We start from the raw sequence: 16327 nt of genomic DNA, 5'->3' as shown, positions 1-16327 counted from the left end.
GGCGAATGGTGCGTTGAGGTGTCTGTGGAGACAAAAAACATTACCTATGGAGGCAAAGAATGTACATAAGTATAGTGGTACCAACACTCTTATATGGGTATGAGGCTTGGGTTGTCAATGCTGCAGCAAGGAGGTGGCTAGAGGCACTGGAGATGTCCTGTCTAAGGGCAATGTGTGGTGTAAATATTATGCAGAGAATCTGGAGTGTGGAAATTAGGAGGTGTGGAGTTACTAAAAGTATTAGTCAGAGGGGTGAAGAGAGATTGTTGAGGTGGTTTGGTCATTTTGAGAGAATGGATCAAAGTAGAATGAATTAGAGGGTGTATAAATCTGTAGGGAAAGGAAGGAGGGGTAGGGGTCATCGTTGGAGGGGGTAAAGAAGGTTTTGTGGGCAAGGGGCTTGGACTTCCAGCAAGCGTCTGTGAGCATGTTAGATAAGAGTGAATGGAGTCGAATGGTTTTTGGGACCTGACGAGCTGTTGGAGTGTGAGCAGGGTAATATTTAGCAAAGGGATTTAGGGAAACCGGTTAGGTTAGGTTAGGAGGGGTTTGGGATATTGACAGCTTGGAAGGACTTCTAAACTGTCATATCTGAGAGCCTCTACAAAGACAGCGATTATGTATGAGTGAGGTGAAAGTGTTGAAAGTTGATGAAAGTACTTTCTTTTTTGGGATTTTCTTTCTTTTTCGGGTCAACCTGCCTCAGTGGGAGACGGCAGACTTGTTGGGGGTGAAAAAAAAAAAAATTATGCATTAAACCCACAAGGGTCATTTATTGCTGCTTTCCCTCTATGCTTTAATTTGCCTCATCACTCACTGAACTATCTACTGATACATCTATCCTTAAATACATCTGAATACATTACCTTCCTTTACTCCCCTACCTTTCATTCTGAAGTTTGCTAGTGTATTAGCTTTTGCCAGTTTAGTTTTAAAAATAGTAAAAACTCTATTTTGTCATACCTTTATCCATCCATTGAATATTTTGTGTGAAGCACGAGGGCCCCATAAGAGTGCATGAAGCAGATGAGATCCCTCAAGTTTGGTCTCGGTGGTTGCCATAGCTTCTAGAGCAGAAACTGAAGGTGGCATTGTGAGGAGGAGTCGGTAGGCCAAAGAGAACGCATACTGCACACCACAGAGTCCCAGATAAGTCAGCTGGGCATCATTAGCACTTCGTAAGCTTGGGTCATTCTGGCAGCCTATTCCCAAAAGACTGACAAGAGTGTCATATAATGCACCATACTTGAGTGTGTCTGGTGTGGCTAGGATGAAACTGCAAGCCTAGAAAACAGCAAAAAATTAGTTTATGTGCATTACATCGAGTTTAAAATTTTATGCCTTGAGCAATCTGTGCAATGGCAAATTCCCACTGTAAGAATCTGCATTATACAAGGGCTGAATATACACAATTTTTTTTTTAACACAAAGAGAGTCTCCCACCAACTACAAAAGGTGACTAGAATGCTCCTGGCATTCTAGTCACCTCTTGCAACACACATGGCTTATGGAGGAAGGATTCTAACCCCACTACTAAAGAATATAATAGTTTATCTTACCAGCCCATCCAGTTTAGGGGTGTCTTGGGTATTAGTCTCAGCAGGAGTGAGTGTGTAGAACCTGGGTCGTACTGCCGTGTCCTCATGAGAGTAATTTTTCCGGTAGTTGTCTTCCAGATCACGCCATACATGGTACATTTTTCCTCCCGAACCATTTCCTGTATCCTTTCCTGAAGTCTGGGTATCACACTGATGAGAAATAGGTTTGAAAAGGTTCCACTGGACCTATTGGAAAAAACATGTACATCATTAGGGTGACTGGAGGTATTGCCTGTCCTTTCTTGCAGTTATATGAAGTACCATTTTTAAAAAAAAAGGGTCTTCATTAAGATTAACAATCATTTTCAGAGTTTGTATCTCTTCACAAATTTATTGGAGTTACTAATTTAATTCTACTTCTACTTTATTCAGGAATGCTATACCCAGTAGTTCCAATAATGAAAATGCTGTAATCCTAAAACAAGACTTCCATTAGAATATACTATACACTTAAAAAAAAAAAATGGTTCAACTGCCATGAAAATTTTTCAGTTTCAACTCTTATTTCCATATGGCAAACATGATTTGTTCAACTGGGAACAATAGAGATTATGCCACATGCACAAAGGTAAAGCCCCGTGATACCAGGCCAAGGGTAAGGTCCCTCAATACCAGTCCATGAGGAGGGTCCCTCCAGTACCAGCCCAAGACAAAGTTCCCTCAATACCAGACTAAGCTAAAGGTTCCCCATTGTAGCGGAACAAACCTGTTCTATCAAAACTTGTGGTGCTTCATATAGGTTCTTCATCAGATAGTCAAATATGAGGAGGAGGCGAGCCAGGTGAAGAACCTGTGTGTCCCTCATGGGTGTACTGATCACCGCTGCAACATTCACTACAGCCGAGGCAACATTCAGCAGAACACTCTTCTTCTGCATTAGTTGTAGGGAGTGGAAAAGGAATAACAGGAGCTGGGCATGCTCCACATTCAGGTCTGAAAAGTAGTTATGGTATCTCACTACTGTACAAATCCATTATTTAATGTAGAGGCATATATTAGGTAAACTAATATATAATATTGTAATTTAATTATTACTGTTATTATTTTTTTATTATTATTATCACACTGGCCGATTCCCACCAAGGCAGGGTGGCCCGAAAAAGAAAAACTTTCACCATCATTCACTCCATCACTGTCTTGCCAGAAGGGTGCTTTACACTACAGTTTTTAAACTGCAACATTAACACCCCTCCTTCAGAGTGCAGGCACTGTACTTCCCATCTCCAGGACTCAAGTCCGGCCTGCCGGTTTCCCTGAATCCCTTCATAAATGTTACTTTGCTCACACTCCAACAGCACGTCAAGTATTAAAAACCATTTGTCTCCATTCACTCCTATCAAACACGCTCACGCATGCCTGCTGGAAGTCCAAGCCCCTCGCACACAAAACCTCCTTTACCCCCTCCCTCCAACCCTTCCTAGGCCGACCCCTACCCCGTTATTATTATACAAGATATATAGTATACAAATCTAACAATGGGAGTAAAAACTGGTATATTTTGTCCCAAAATTCATCAACTTTTTTGTGAATATAAAGTAAGGTAATGAGCAAAATTTAAAAAAAATATTGAACAACTTAATGTACACCACTAATTATTTAATTTCTTCCTTTACGTTTCATTTTCAGATGTACGTATTAATAAATGAAAACTAACTGGTGTGTTCTCAATAGAATTCAACTGCTGTCAGTTCTGTTTTGATTAACAAATTGTACAAGAGCTTGTAAATAATCTGAATAGCCTAAAAATCCATGAGTAATTAATGTTGGTAAAAATGGGTAATAAAAAAAATTGGAATAGCTAGGTGAATACAGGTAGGTAGCATGCCCGTTTTACTATCAGATAAATGACTGTCACCTTCATACATTATGCTGGGTTTAGCACTTCACAAAAAAGTATCTTTACCTTCAGTCTCCGCATCTGGAGCAGGCAAATTGGTGACAGACTTGGTTAAGGTGGTGATAACACGGTGCCAAATTAGAACACAGGCTGTGTCGGAATCACACTTTAGTTCATCCTTGTCTCGACGCTGACGTAACAAGAGAACCTGCAGTAATACGAGAGATTTATCGTATTATTTGCAGTCTTTTAAATCAACGACAGTACGTATTACCAAAAGAGAAGAGTACGTAATATAAAAAAATATGTTAATTACTTGGTTGCTTCTTAAGCAGCAAAACTAAACAATATTTATTTTTATCACTAAAAGAGAAAAACTTTAATTTATCTTTTTAGGTCACCCTGCCTCAGTGGGATACAGTCAGTTCATTGAAAAAAATCATTTATGCTTTTAGTAGAGAATTATACTAACCTGAGCCAGGACTGTGAGAGTGCGTGGCAGAACCTGTAAAGGCCAGTCTCCATCTGGTGTCCAAGGAGAAACACCAAGTTGGCCAAGAAGTGTGTTCTGCAAGGTCTCACTCAATAACCCTGACGCAATCACATTGTGAGTGTAGCGATACAGGGCATATGAGAATTCATCATAGAGAGAGCCAAGTACAGGGCCCAAGTATCCAGTAAGACTTCCTGTAAAGACAATACAAGATTAGTTACTAAACTGTCTAGAACAGTGGTTGTTAACCTTTAATGTGCCCATACCTTCCCCGCCGACTTCCCTTTCTCATACCTTGTTAAGAACTCAACCTAATTTCTTTTGGAAAACCTCTATTTTTACAGTAAAAACAAATATACAGGTTAAGTAAATCAATTCTCCATGCGGAAGTGGAACAGAATTCTTCCTCCGTAAGCCATACGTGTTGTAAGAGGCAACTAAAATGCCGGGAGCAAGGGGCTAGTAACCCCTTCTCCCGTATAAATTACTAAATTTTAAAGAGAAACTTCAGTTTTTCTTTTTGGGCCATCCTGCCTTGGTGGGATAAGGCCGGTGTGTTGAAAGAAAGAAAGAAGTAAATCAATGATACAGTTATGAATAAGACGTTAATTATATATTCAACTATAACAAGAAAAATTTGTCCTATTTAGTGGCTCTTTCGGTAACGAAATCTTTTTAGAGATGATATTGAAATGAGGTTCTTTTTATAAGTAGCTGAATGCATGTCATCACATGCTGAAGTGTTGAAAAAGCTCTCTTACACAAATAGCTGGTGGCAAATGGCACAATAACCTTCATTAGCTTTCAGCTCAACAATATCATCTTTAATTACATCAATAACATTCATGGAAACCAGATTGAAAATAAATTGGTTCTGTATCCATCCCTGAGCCACAGAAACCTCTCCACAGTGAAAGTAATCTTGGAAAGACTGAATCAGTTCCTATAAATTATTTTTTTACTGCAGTCATGATGGATCATACTCTTTCCACACTAGCAGCCTCATCAAGTGAAGAAAAATTAGCAAAATTTCCATTCTAAATGCGATGTATCCAAACAATTTTTTTTTGTGTATAAAAGCTTTAAATTTTTTTCTAGTAGTGTCTATATCCATTCTAGATCCTTGGATGGAAGTGTTTTGTACAGCTCAGTCTTGTACCCTCAGCTTCACATTCTTGTAACCTCAGGGGGTATACATATCCCTGGTTAAGAACCTCTACACTTGAACATCATTTTAGAATGTTAATACGTGAAACAAATAAAAGTTAATATATCAGTGCTTCAGAATTTTTTTTGCACTAAGCATTGAATTTTTTTTTTTTATTAACACATCGGCCATTTCCCACCAAGGTAGGGTGGCCGGAAAAAAGAAAACCTTTCATCATCATCATTCACTCCATCACTGTCTTGCCAGAAGAATGCTTACACTACAGTTATAAGACTGCAACATTAACACCCCTCCATCAGAGTGCTGGCACTGTAATTCCCATCTCCAGGAATCAAGTCCGCCCTGCCGGTTTCCCTGAATCCCTTCACAAGTGTTACCTTCCTTACACTCCAATAGCACGTCAAATCCTAAAAACCATTTGTCTCCATTCGCTATCAAACACGCTCATGCACGCTTGCTGGAAGTCTAAGACCCTCGCACACAAAACCTCCTTTACCCCCTCCCTCCAACCTTTCCTTGGCAGACCCATACCCTGCCTTCCCTCCACTCTAGACTTATACACTCTCGAAGTCATTCTATTTCGTTCCATCCTCTCTACATATCCAAATCATCTCAATAACCCCTCCTCAGCCCTCTGGATAATAGTTTTGGTAATCCCACGCCTCCTCCTAATCTCCAAACTATGAATTTTCTGCATTATATTCACACCACACATTGCCCTTAGACATGACATCTCCACTGCCTCCAGCCTTCTCCTTGCTGCAACATTCACAACCCATGCCTCACACCCATACAAGAGCATTGGTATAACTATACTCTCATACATTCCCCTCTTTGCTTTTATGGATAAAGTTCTTTGCCGCCACAGACTCCTCAGTGCACCACTCACCTTTTTCCCCCCTCGTCAATTCTATGCTTCACCTCATCCTTCATAGACCCATCTGCTGACACGTCCACTCCCAAATATCTGAACACATTCACCTCCTCCATACTCTCTCCCCTAATCTGATATCCAATCTTCCATTACCTAATTTTTTTTATCCTCTTCACATTACTCTTTCTTATATTCCCTTTTAATTTCCTTTTACAGACCCTACCAAACTCATCAACCAACCTCTGCAACTTCTCTTCAGAATCTCTCAAAAGCAGTGTCATCAGCAAAGAGCAACTGTGACAACTCCCACTTTGTGTTAGATTCTTTATCTTTTAACCCCAGACCTCTTGCCAACACCTGAGCATTCACTTCTCTTATAACTTCGTCTATAAATATACTGAACAATCGTGGTGACATCACCATGGGAAATCATCTCCCTCTCGCCTATATACTCTAACCTGAGCCTCACTATCCTCGAAAAAACTTTTCAATGCTTTCAATAACCTACCTCCTATTCTATACATTTGCAACGTCTGCCACATTGCCCCCTATCCACCCTATCATATGCCTTTTCCAAATCCATAAATGCCACAAATACCTCTTTACCCTTATCTAAATACTGTTCACCTATATGTTTCACTGCAAACACTTGGTCTACATACCCGCTACCCTTCCTAAAGCCTCCTTGTTCATCTGCTATCCTGCTCTCTGTCTTACTCTTACTTCTTTCAATAATAACTACCATACACTTTACCAGGTATACTCAGCAGACTTGCTCCCCTAAAATTTTTACACTCTTTCATCCCTTTTGCCTTATACAATGCATGCTCTCTGCCAATCCCTAGGTACCTTACCCTGTGCATATTAAAAACAGCATTACTAGACAATGTTCAGGTATTGCAAAGAGCAATAGTAACTTGGAGTATAGAAGAAACTTTTACAACCACAAATCTCCGAGCTGTACAAAAGGACACCTAGGACATTACAGCCTGGATTTTTCACTTAGCCATACATTTTTTTCTTTAAGCTAATACAAATACAAGATCTCATACAAATTAAATGAATGATAATAAAGTTAAACACATAAAAATCTCCAAGTGCTAAAAGAGGTGTGACAGACTGAGCTGCTATTAAGAATATTTACCATATTTTTAATAATATTCCTATACTGCATTAATATAAGACAAATATAAAAATTACTGAATTCAGCATGTGTGTTAGATTATAGTAGGTGGAGACAAATTTTTTTTCTGATTTGATGTGCTGGTGGAGTGTGAGCAAAGTAAAATTTATGAAAGTCAGAGGAAACGTAATAAATTTAATTTAAATGGTTTAATTTGCATGCAGATACATTGTTTGTGAAATTATATTTTAACTCCTGTTTCTTTAACATTAAATACTGTAGTGCAAGGACCTGTAGGTCCTTGCATAAAATATGTACTGCAATGGGTAACACAAATTTAAAGACTGCACTGGGCATTGTGGAAAGTGCCCAGTTTTTACACATTTCATTTTATCAATAATTCAAGGCTTCACCCCATGAAAGTAAATAAGGTACAGGTACTCCTCACTTAACGATCTATGTTTAACGACTGCTCAGACTTACGACCAGCCCTCCGACCAGTGTACTATACGTAAGTGTATTTTACTTTATCACTTTTTAATGCTTTGTTCTAATATGTACTAAAAATGTTAAAAATGATGCAAAGGTGACATTTAAACATTATCTAATGATGGCTGCCACAAATTTACTACCAGTACAGCATGCTTGAAATATCAGTCTGAGGCGGCTCCTCGCTTAATGACCAATTCGCTTACCGACCTACTCTTAGGAACAGAACTCGGTCGTTAAGTGAGGAGTACTTGTAATGATGATTATTATAAAGTGACACCAAGGTTTTATATGATATGTTGTGTATCTTTATGCGTATATGCTTCTAAGCTGTTGTATTCTGAGCACCTCTGCAAAAGCAGTGATAATGTGTGAGTGTGGTGAAAGTGTTGAATGATGATGAAAGTATTTTCTTTTTGGGGATTTTCTTTCTTTTTTGGGTCACCCTGCCTCGGTGGGAGACGGCCGACGTTGAGAAGAAAAAAAAAAAAAAAAAAACCAAGGTTTTAGTCTACTGTCAGTAAATTTTGACTAAATCCACCATATTATACTTACCAGAGTCTGACCTGGCAGTTTCCCTGTCAAGGTCACGTATTATTGCAGCCAAGACAACCATGTGTGTCTCAGCCAATCCCGCACGTACGTACTGCTGTACATAAGCACACTCACTCTCAACGAGGTAGCTGTTCATCAGCAGAAATATATGTGATGCCAGTGATATGAACTGTTGAGAAACACCAATATTAAAAAAATAGAAAATTTATAATATTCTGCACTAAAATTTTCTGAAACATGTGGAATACTAAAACCTTCAGTAACAAAGACATGACAAACATACTGTCAAAGGACAAGAATAATATCTGAAGATGTTTGTATGACATGCAGGTTCAAGATATAGATTGTGCTATTATACAAAGTGTCATAACTTACAAAGAAATTATAGACTGGCGAGTGAACTTTCAATACTATCCCTTATATGCTGCATTTACAGTATTTGCTAAAATCTACATCTGATTTGACATTATTTTTTTTTTTTAACACATTTGCCATCTACCGTCAAGGTAATGTGATGTAAAAAATAAACTTCATTGTCACTCAATCACAGTATCCAGAAACACCATCACAGCTCAGATAACCTTCCAAAGGGCAACATCTCCACCCCTCCTTCAGAGTGCAGGCACTGTACTTCCCAGCTCCATGGCTCAAGTCTGGCTAACTAGTTTGCCCCAGGAATCTCTTTATAAATGTTACTTGCTCACACTCTAATAGCATATCAAATAAAGAAAACAGTGGACTCCACTCACTCTTTCCCATCGTGCTCACTCAAGTCTGTTATAATACCTTACTACATAAATTTATATACCTATACATTATTATTTTTTTTTATTATCACACTGGCTGATTCCCACCAAGGCAGGGTGGCCCGAAAAAGAAAAAATTTCACCATCATTCACTCCATCACTGTCTTGCCAGAAGGGTGCTTTACACTACAGTTTTTAAACTGCAACATTAACACCCCTCCTTCAGAGTGCAGGCACTGTACTTCCCGTCTCCAGGACTCAAGTCCGGCCTGCCGGTTTCCCTGAACCCCTTCATAAATGTTACTTTGCTCACACTCCAACAGCACGTCAAGTATTAAAAACCATTTGTCTCCATTCACTCCTATCAAACACACTCACGCATGCCTGCTGGAAGTCCAAGCCCCTCGCACACAAAACCTCCTTTACCCCCTCCCTCCAACCCTTCCTAGGCCGACCCCTACCCCGCCTTCCTTCCACTACAGACTGATACACTCTTGAAGTCATTCTGTTTCGCTCCATTCTCTCTACATTTATAGGTATGTAAATGCCTATGTATATACGTATATGTATAAGTAACATATATGAAGGGATTTAGGGAAACCAGTTAGCCAGACTTGAGTCCTGGAGGTGGAAAGTACACTAGTGCTTGCACTCTGAAGGAGGGGTGGGTATATTTGCAGCATGGCCCTGGTAAGACACTGATGGAGTGAATGATGGTGAAAGTGGTTTTTTTGGGGGGCAGGGGATTCACCCTACCTCTGTGGAAAATGACCTGTGTGTTAAAAAAAACAATAAATCTAAGCAGCATTAAATCTGATCTCACCCCATGAGGCTCCCCCTTCTCTGGCACAATGGTAGTGACCTCCGAGTTGTGGCGGTGTGGGGTCTTTGCCTGAGAGTCATCCGGGGACGACGACGAATCACTATTGCCTTGGCCTCCTCCTGAGACTGGGTCGTCGCCTCCTTCACCAGGTGTAGTGGGCTCCTCAAACCAGGCACCAATGATAACCGAGTCGTCGTCTGTTGCGGGGCCAAGTACTGGGTTATCGCCACAGTCTGAACCCCACCCAACACCAACACCATAACGACAGCATCCACACAGACAAAACACAGGTCAATAAAATAAAAAAAGTGCATATTAAGAATAAAATCAATATTCCCAAAATACAACGTAAAGTATAAAAGTATCACCTTTACTGGAGAAAACACTTAGTTTGGACAATACTTTAGCATTCTATAATGCAGAAGCAAAACAGACAACTGCACAACTGCACCAGGCAATGAAGGCAAAAACAGCAAGTCATAGGCACTGTTTACTGCTTGTGATAGTAAATGCTTATTTTTAAATATCAGCTGCTTTCTAGTAAAACAGGGTGGCCCAACAAAAAAACATTCACTATCATTTGCCCCCTAGTTGTATTTCCAGAATACCAGAAACATCATGATCTAACACTGGATAACTGAACTGCAGCTTCTGCACTAGATTAAGTACAGGCATTTTACTTCCCATCTCCATGCTCAAACCAATAGTAAATCAAACAGACCTCTCTCTAATTCTGACTAAAGGCATAATGCTTACCAATATTTAAGAGCCTATCTCTTGAAATCTTTTTACACTCTACAGCAGGGGTACGTAACTTTTTTGTAACGGACCCCCAAGGGATTGCCAAATTTATCCCTACATTCCCTTTGCCAGACTGTCAAAATCACCACCACCAGTCCTATTAGGAACTACCAGTATGACTTCGAAATATGTCAACAGCTTGGTTTGACTTTACATATGGACAGCTAGGAAACGATGCTAATTTATTCTAACAACTTTTAAAAATTGTTCATAGATAGAGTCCCATGCCCACAAGGGATATGGATACCCCCAGTTAAGAACCCTTGCTCTAGGCCTTCCTCTGATGTTCCCTCATGCTTCTTTTCATCCACCCTATAATTATTCATTTCTAATTTATTTTTCTCTATTCTTTCTACACGACCAAACCATCTCAACCCTTCTGAACGTTTTTCATACTACCCCCACCATCTTCTAATTTCTTCAACCCTTATTTCTTGCTCTATAATTATGAGCACATTTAGTCCTCTATACTGTATTCTGATACACTTAGAGCATCCATTGGCACTCTGCCCACAGATTCTACAAAATATCTGCAAATTTCTTTTAATCATATATCCTTCACTCCTTAGCATCATCAGTGTTTTCATACACTCTCAATTTCCCTTTTACATTCTGAAGACACCCAAAATCCTTCAAGTTCAGTAGCTCTTCTTCTGAATCTCCACATAGCACTATTTCCAAATAGCACAGCTATTTCCCAACAGAATTGTCATTTGTAAACAGCACTTATTATTTGCAAATAGCAGTTGAGGCAATCTCATTTTCCATTAAATCATATATTAAAGACCATACGTTTCCCTAACACAAGTATTCACTTCTTTTACAACCACATATATAAAAACTATTTTTACAAAAGACCCATATGAGGATAAAATACATGCATCAATTTATATGGTGCCTAAAAAACAAGACATTGCTAATGTACAGAATATAAAAAAATGACCATTAATGCTCATATTGTCTGTAAGCAATGACCTACAACCTTATGATGGCACAGTCCTGAAAATCCTGGGGCAGATGTAATATTTGTGAACTAAAGAACACAAAAATTGACGCAAGTTTGCATAAGGTTAAAACAATTACAATCTACGTTTTTTGGTGGAACTGTTTGTTTTTGCCTCCAGCGGCAATTTTAAACTGAATTAATAAAATTCCTATGGAGAGCACTGAAATTCTTTGTCCTATTAAGACTGTGCCCTCACCTTTCCCCATTATTAAAATTAAGAGTTGTGATAATACAGAGTATCAGTCTTATCTGACCAAAGGACCTGCAGCAGGCGAGAAACTTATTAGTTGGATGGAATTCTATTTTTACACTGAACCGTACAATGAACACAGGGAGGCAATTAAACACCAAAATGAACTATGACTATGATAAACCAAAATGGTGAATTACTAAAATAAAGGTAGTCAGTTCCTGCAGGTTAAATTAATATTGGTAACTTCACATTTTGTGCGATTAAAACAATCAGTGAGAGCTTTGAGGCAACCACTGGATTGTCAAGATAGCCAATGTGCATGTTTTACAGACACAGAAATAATCTCTGCTAATACTCGTCTCCCTATCAAAACAGTCTACTTCCTTCATTAGAGTACAATATCATTTTTACATTATTTTTCTGTAAGTACTGTAAGTGAAATTACAGCTTTTCTCTGCATTACATATCAGTATTGTATTAGTATTATCATGGGGGAGTGCTAAACCCATAGGGATTATGCTGTGCCTGTTGGGGGGGAGGGCATTCAGGCTTAATTCAGAGAACTGGAGTAAAGATCCAATACCCTAGATCAAGAGTCCCTCACCAGCATCAAGGAACCTCCCTTGGGGGGACGTATCAGTATTATCAGTTGAACCAGCAACTGACTGCCTCTCAGCAACCATCATCAGTTATTAGATAACCAGTAACCACCAGCAGCAAATGAAGGCAGAAGTAATCAGTACCAGTGAGCACTTCATTTGCTGGTGGTCACTGCTGGCCCCACTAGCTGGTAATTATCGCCCAGAGATAATAAAACACATCAGCAAGCACAAGGGACCCCAATCAAAGCAAAAATGATGCAAGATACAGTTGAAAAAGCAACGAGCATACTCTTCATGTCAGATATCTGGTAACTGATCCAACTGGGATGTTAGATGGAAAATTTACAAAATTTAAGCAGATAACAGGACACCTTGGATTAAATTAAAGCTGCCTGGTAAAAAGTAAAAAATAAAAAAAAAAAAAAAACACCAGCTATATGAACAAGCATAATTCTTCAGTAAATGTTTTATTACTTACAAATAGGTTTACATGCAAGATTCATTAGAAAGTATTTGGATGTTGCCACTAACTGTCCAAAAAGACTGGTAGCAAAAGCATTTAAAAACTCTCTTGAAACAACTTAACTTACCTTGTGAATACCACAATTTCTGAAAAAGCTGGATATAAAGAGGATCACTAAAAGTCAACTGGCAGTTAAACCCTCCCACCCAATTATCACAACTCCCCTGTCCTGTCCTGTAGGTGTGTGTCAAAAGACAAGCACAATTTCAAGGTCTAATGCAGGGTCAAGCATTTAAATGTTGAGATGGTTGGTGCATAACTGCAACCTGAAATGTTTAGAAGCAATTATAGAAGTGATACCAAGGATAGCAGTTGCAAATCTTAGGAAACACCAATACCAATATATTAAAAACCACTTCCCTGTACCAGCCACAACTTTCAGCACATTTGCACTTCTTTCAATAATGTTTGGAATTACCTACTGGTAGTTACAAAAATAGTATACATGCTTGTGATATCATCTTCTTTACATGCATCATACATTCAGCTGAAGCTTATCTGATTTCATGCCTGTAACCTACCACTATTTGTGTAGAAATAATTTTTAGGAATGTATCGCTTCTGCATTGCTTCTTGCAGTCTGAAATTATGGCAACTTTATCTCTCTATTGCTGGGACAAACAAATCTTGACTACTTTCTCATATACATTAACAAATTTATATAGTATTATGTAGTTATATCCCCTCTCTTTCCCCTGTCATCCAAGGAGCACTTCTGACATTTTTAGTCTGAGCTTTTTCTATTTTGTAAGTCGCAATCTGCATATAATATTGTAATCTTCTATGTTACAATTCTTTTACTATTTTCCCATCCAAATACTGGGGGATTTAAAAATTAGTCAGCATAACGTAGGTTCTCTCATAATGCGTTGTATTATTTCGTCAATGATGACTTATGATCACCAAGGTTTCTTTCATCCAATCTTCTTGAAATTTTACCAAGCAATTATAAACTATATGTGGCCTCTTCATGGTTTCACCCAATTCCAACAACATTGAAATTCATTATATATTTTTTTCTTTTTTTTTTTTCATTTTGTGTTCAATTGATCTAGATCCCCCTGTAAAATTTTACAATCATGATTTTATACCTTACCCAAAAAAATCCATATTATTCACAAAGTTTTTCTTTGAAATTCATTGCATGAATTTCATAAAGATCTTAGAAATCTTAGTTAAGAGCTCTATCAATCACCTATGAATATTAATCCATTGGAGAAATAGTATCCCAATAATCACAAGGTTGCAGATGTTGATATTATTATTAAATGTGAATAGGGATCACCTGAAGGACAATTTTGCACCAAAACTAACCTAACCTTATAAAAATTTATATAATATTCAAACTTTCTAATACCTTGGATAACTTTTAACTTTTTTTCCTAGGAGAGAGAGAAAAGACAAGTCCTCAGACGAACCATGCATATTATTAAATTAATAAAACAATCTTAAATTTTAGAGTACATGAAAATCCTTTGGGTTCATTATTATTTAGAACCTTTTCTACAATCATGCGTAAGACAACACTACTCACCTTCCTCTCCGAGACTCCCTTCAGAGAAGTCATCCTCATAGTATGTAGTCGAGTCTGAGATGCTGAAGGTATCTCCTTCACCCATGGCACGATGGGTTCGCTTTAGACTGCAAGCCTTGTAAGAAAAATTTTGTCAAGCATGAAATATAATGAAAACTAATGCAGGAAAGGAAGTATAAAATATTACACCCAATACTTCATGGTATCTTTACCTGGCATCAGCAATAATTTAATTTTTTTTTTATTTATTAACACATTGGCCGTCTTCCACCAAGGCAGGGTGCCCTAAAAAAGAAAAACTTTCATCATCATTCACTCCATCACTGTCTTGCCAGAGGTACACTTACACTGCAGTTATAAAACTGCAACATTAACACCCCTCCTTCAGAATGCAGACGCTGTACTTTCCATCTCCAGGACTCCAGTCCAGCCTACCGGTTCCCCTGAATCCTTCATAAATGTTGCCTTACTCACATTCCAATAGCATGTCAAGTCCTAAAAACCACTTATCTCCATTTGCTCCTATCTAACACGCTCACACACGCTTGCTGGAAGTCTAAGCCCCTCGCACACAAAACCTTTACCCCCTCCCTCCAACCTTTCCTAGGCCAATGCCTACCCTGCCTTCCCTCCACTACAGATTTATACACTCAAAGTCATTCTATTTTGTTCCATCCTCTCTACATGTCCAAACCACCTCAACAACCCCTCGTCAGCCCTCTGGATAATAGTTTTGGTAATCCCACGCCTCCTCCTAATTTCCAAACTACAAATTCTCTGCATTATATTCACACCACACATTGCCCTCAGACATAACATCTCCACTGCCTCCAGCTTTCTCCTTGTTGCAACATTCACCACCTATGTTTCACACCCATATAAGAGTGCAGGTATAACTATATTCTCTTTGCTTCTATGGACAAAGTTCTTTGTTTCCACAGACTCCTCAGTGCACCACTCGCCTTTTTTCCCTCGTCAATTCTATGACTCGCCTCATCTTTCATAGAACCACCTGCTGACACGTCCATTTCTAAATATATGAATACAATCACCTTCTCCATACTCTCTCCCTTCAATTTGGTATCCAATCTTGTTACCTAATTTTGTTATCCTCATCATCTTACTCTTTCCTATATTCACTTTTTAATTTTTTTCTTTCACAAACCATAAAAACTTGTCCACCAACCTCTGAAACTCCTCTTCAGAATCTCCCAAAAGCATAGTGCCATCAGCAAAGAGCAATTGTGACAACTCCCACTTTGTGTTAGATTCTTTATCTTTTAACCCCACACCTCTTGCCAACACCCGATCATTCACTTCTCTTACAACCTTATCTATAAATATACTGAACAACCATGGTGATATCACACATCCTTGTCTAAAGCCTACTTTTACTGGGAAATAATCTCCCTCTCTCCTACAAACTCTAGCCTGAGTTTCACTATCATCGTAAAAACTCTTCACTGTTTTCAGTAACCTACCTCCTATTGCATTCATTTGCAACATCTGCCACAATGCCCCCTATCCACCCTGTCATACGCCTTTTCCAAATCCACATATGCCACAAAAACCTCTTTGCCCTTATCTAAATACTGTTTTCCTAAATGTTTTACTGTAAACACTTGGTCTACACACCCTCTACCTTTCCTAAAGCCAACTATCTGTTGTATTCTTAATTCTTTCAATAATAACTACCATACACTTTACCAGGTATATTCAACAAACTTATTCCCCTATAATTTTTGCACTCTTTTGTCCCCTTTGCCATTATACAAAGGAACTATGCATGCTCTCTGCCAATCCCTAGGTACCTTACCCTGTTCCATGCATTTATTAAATAAAAGCACCAACCACTCCAAAACTATATCCCCACCTGCTTTTAACATTTCTACCTTTATCTCATCGTAGCTGCTTTACATCCTTTCACTCTACCCACTGCCTCACAAACTTCCCCCACACTCA

At 38.7% G+C, this 16327-nt stretch overlaps 1 protein-coding gene across 10 annotated transcripts in view; it reads right to left on the bottom strand.

Annotated features, from left to right (window-relative positions):
- Positions 1-16327, bottom strand: part of poe (E3 ubiquitin-protein ligase-like protein poe) — a 166094-nt gene that overhangs the window by 131911 nt on the left and 17856 nt on the right. For 8 of the 10 annotated variants that reach the window (XM_053800041.2, XM_053800042.2, XM_053800043.2 and 5 more), the window contains exons 11-18: positions 14366-14480; positions 9707-9939; positions 8138-8306; positions 3908-4122; positions 3502-3643; positions 2305-2531; positions 1560-1784; positions 964-1284 (exon numbers count right to left, since the gene is read on the bottom strand). In XM_053800041.2, the coding sequence (XP_053656016.2) occupies positions 964-1284; positions 1560-1784; positions 2305-2531; positions 3502-3643; positions 3908-4122; positions 8138-8306; positions 9707-9939; positions 14366-14480 (1647 nt within the window). The remainder of the gene's footprint in view (positions 1-963; positions 1285-1559; positions 1785-2304; positions 2532-3501; positions 3644-3907; positions 4123-8137; positions 8307-9706; positions 9940-14365; positions 14481-16327) is intronic. The other 2 variants (XM_053800048.2, XM_053800051.2) reach the window with 1 other exon arrangement.

Source organism: Cherax quadricarinatus, chromosome 91 (genome assembly GCF_038502225.1).
Source record: "Cherax quadricarinatus isolate ZL_2023a chromosome 91, ASM3850222v1, whole genome shotgun sequence".
NCBI lineage: Eukaryota > Metazoa > Arthropoda > Malacostraca > Decapoda > Parastacidae > Cherax > Cherax quadricarinatus.
This window is presented reverse-complemented; position numbering and strand designations above follow the sequence as displayed.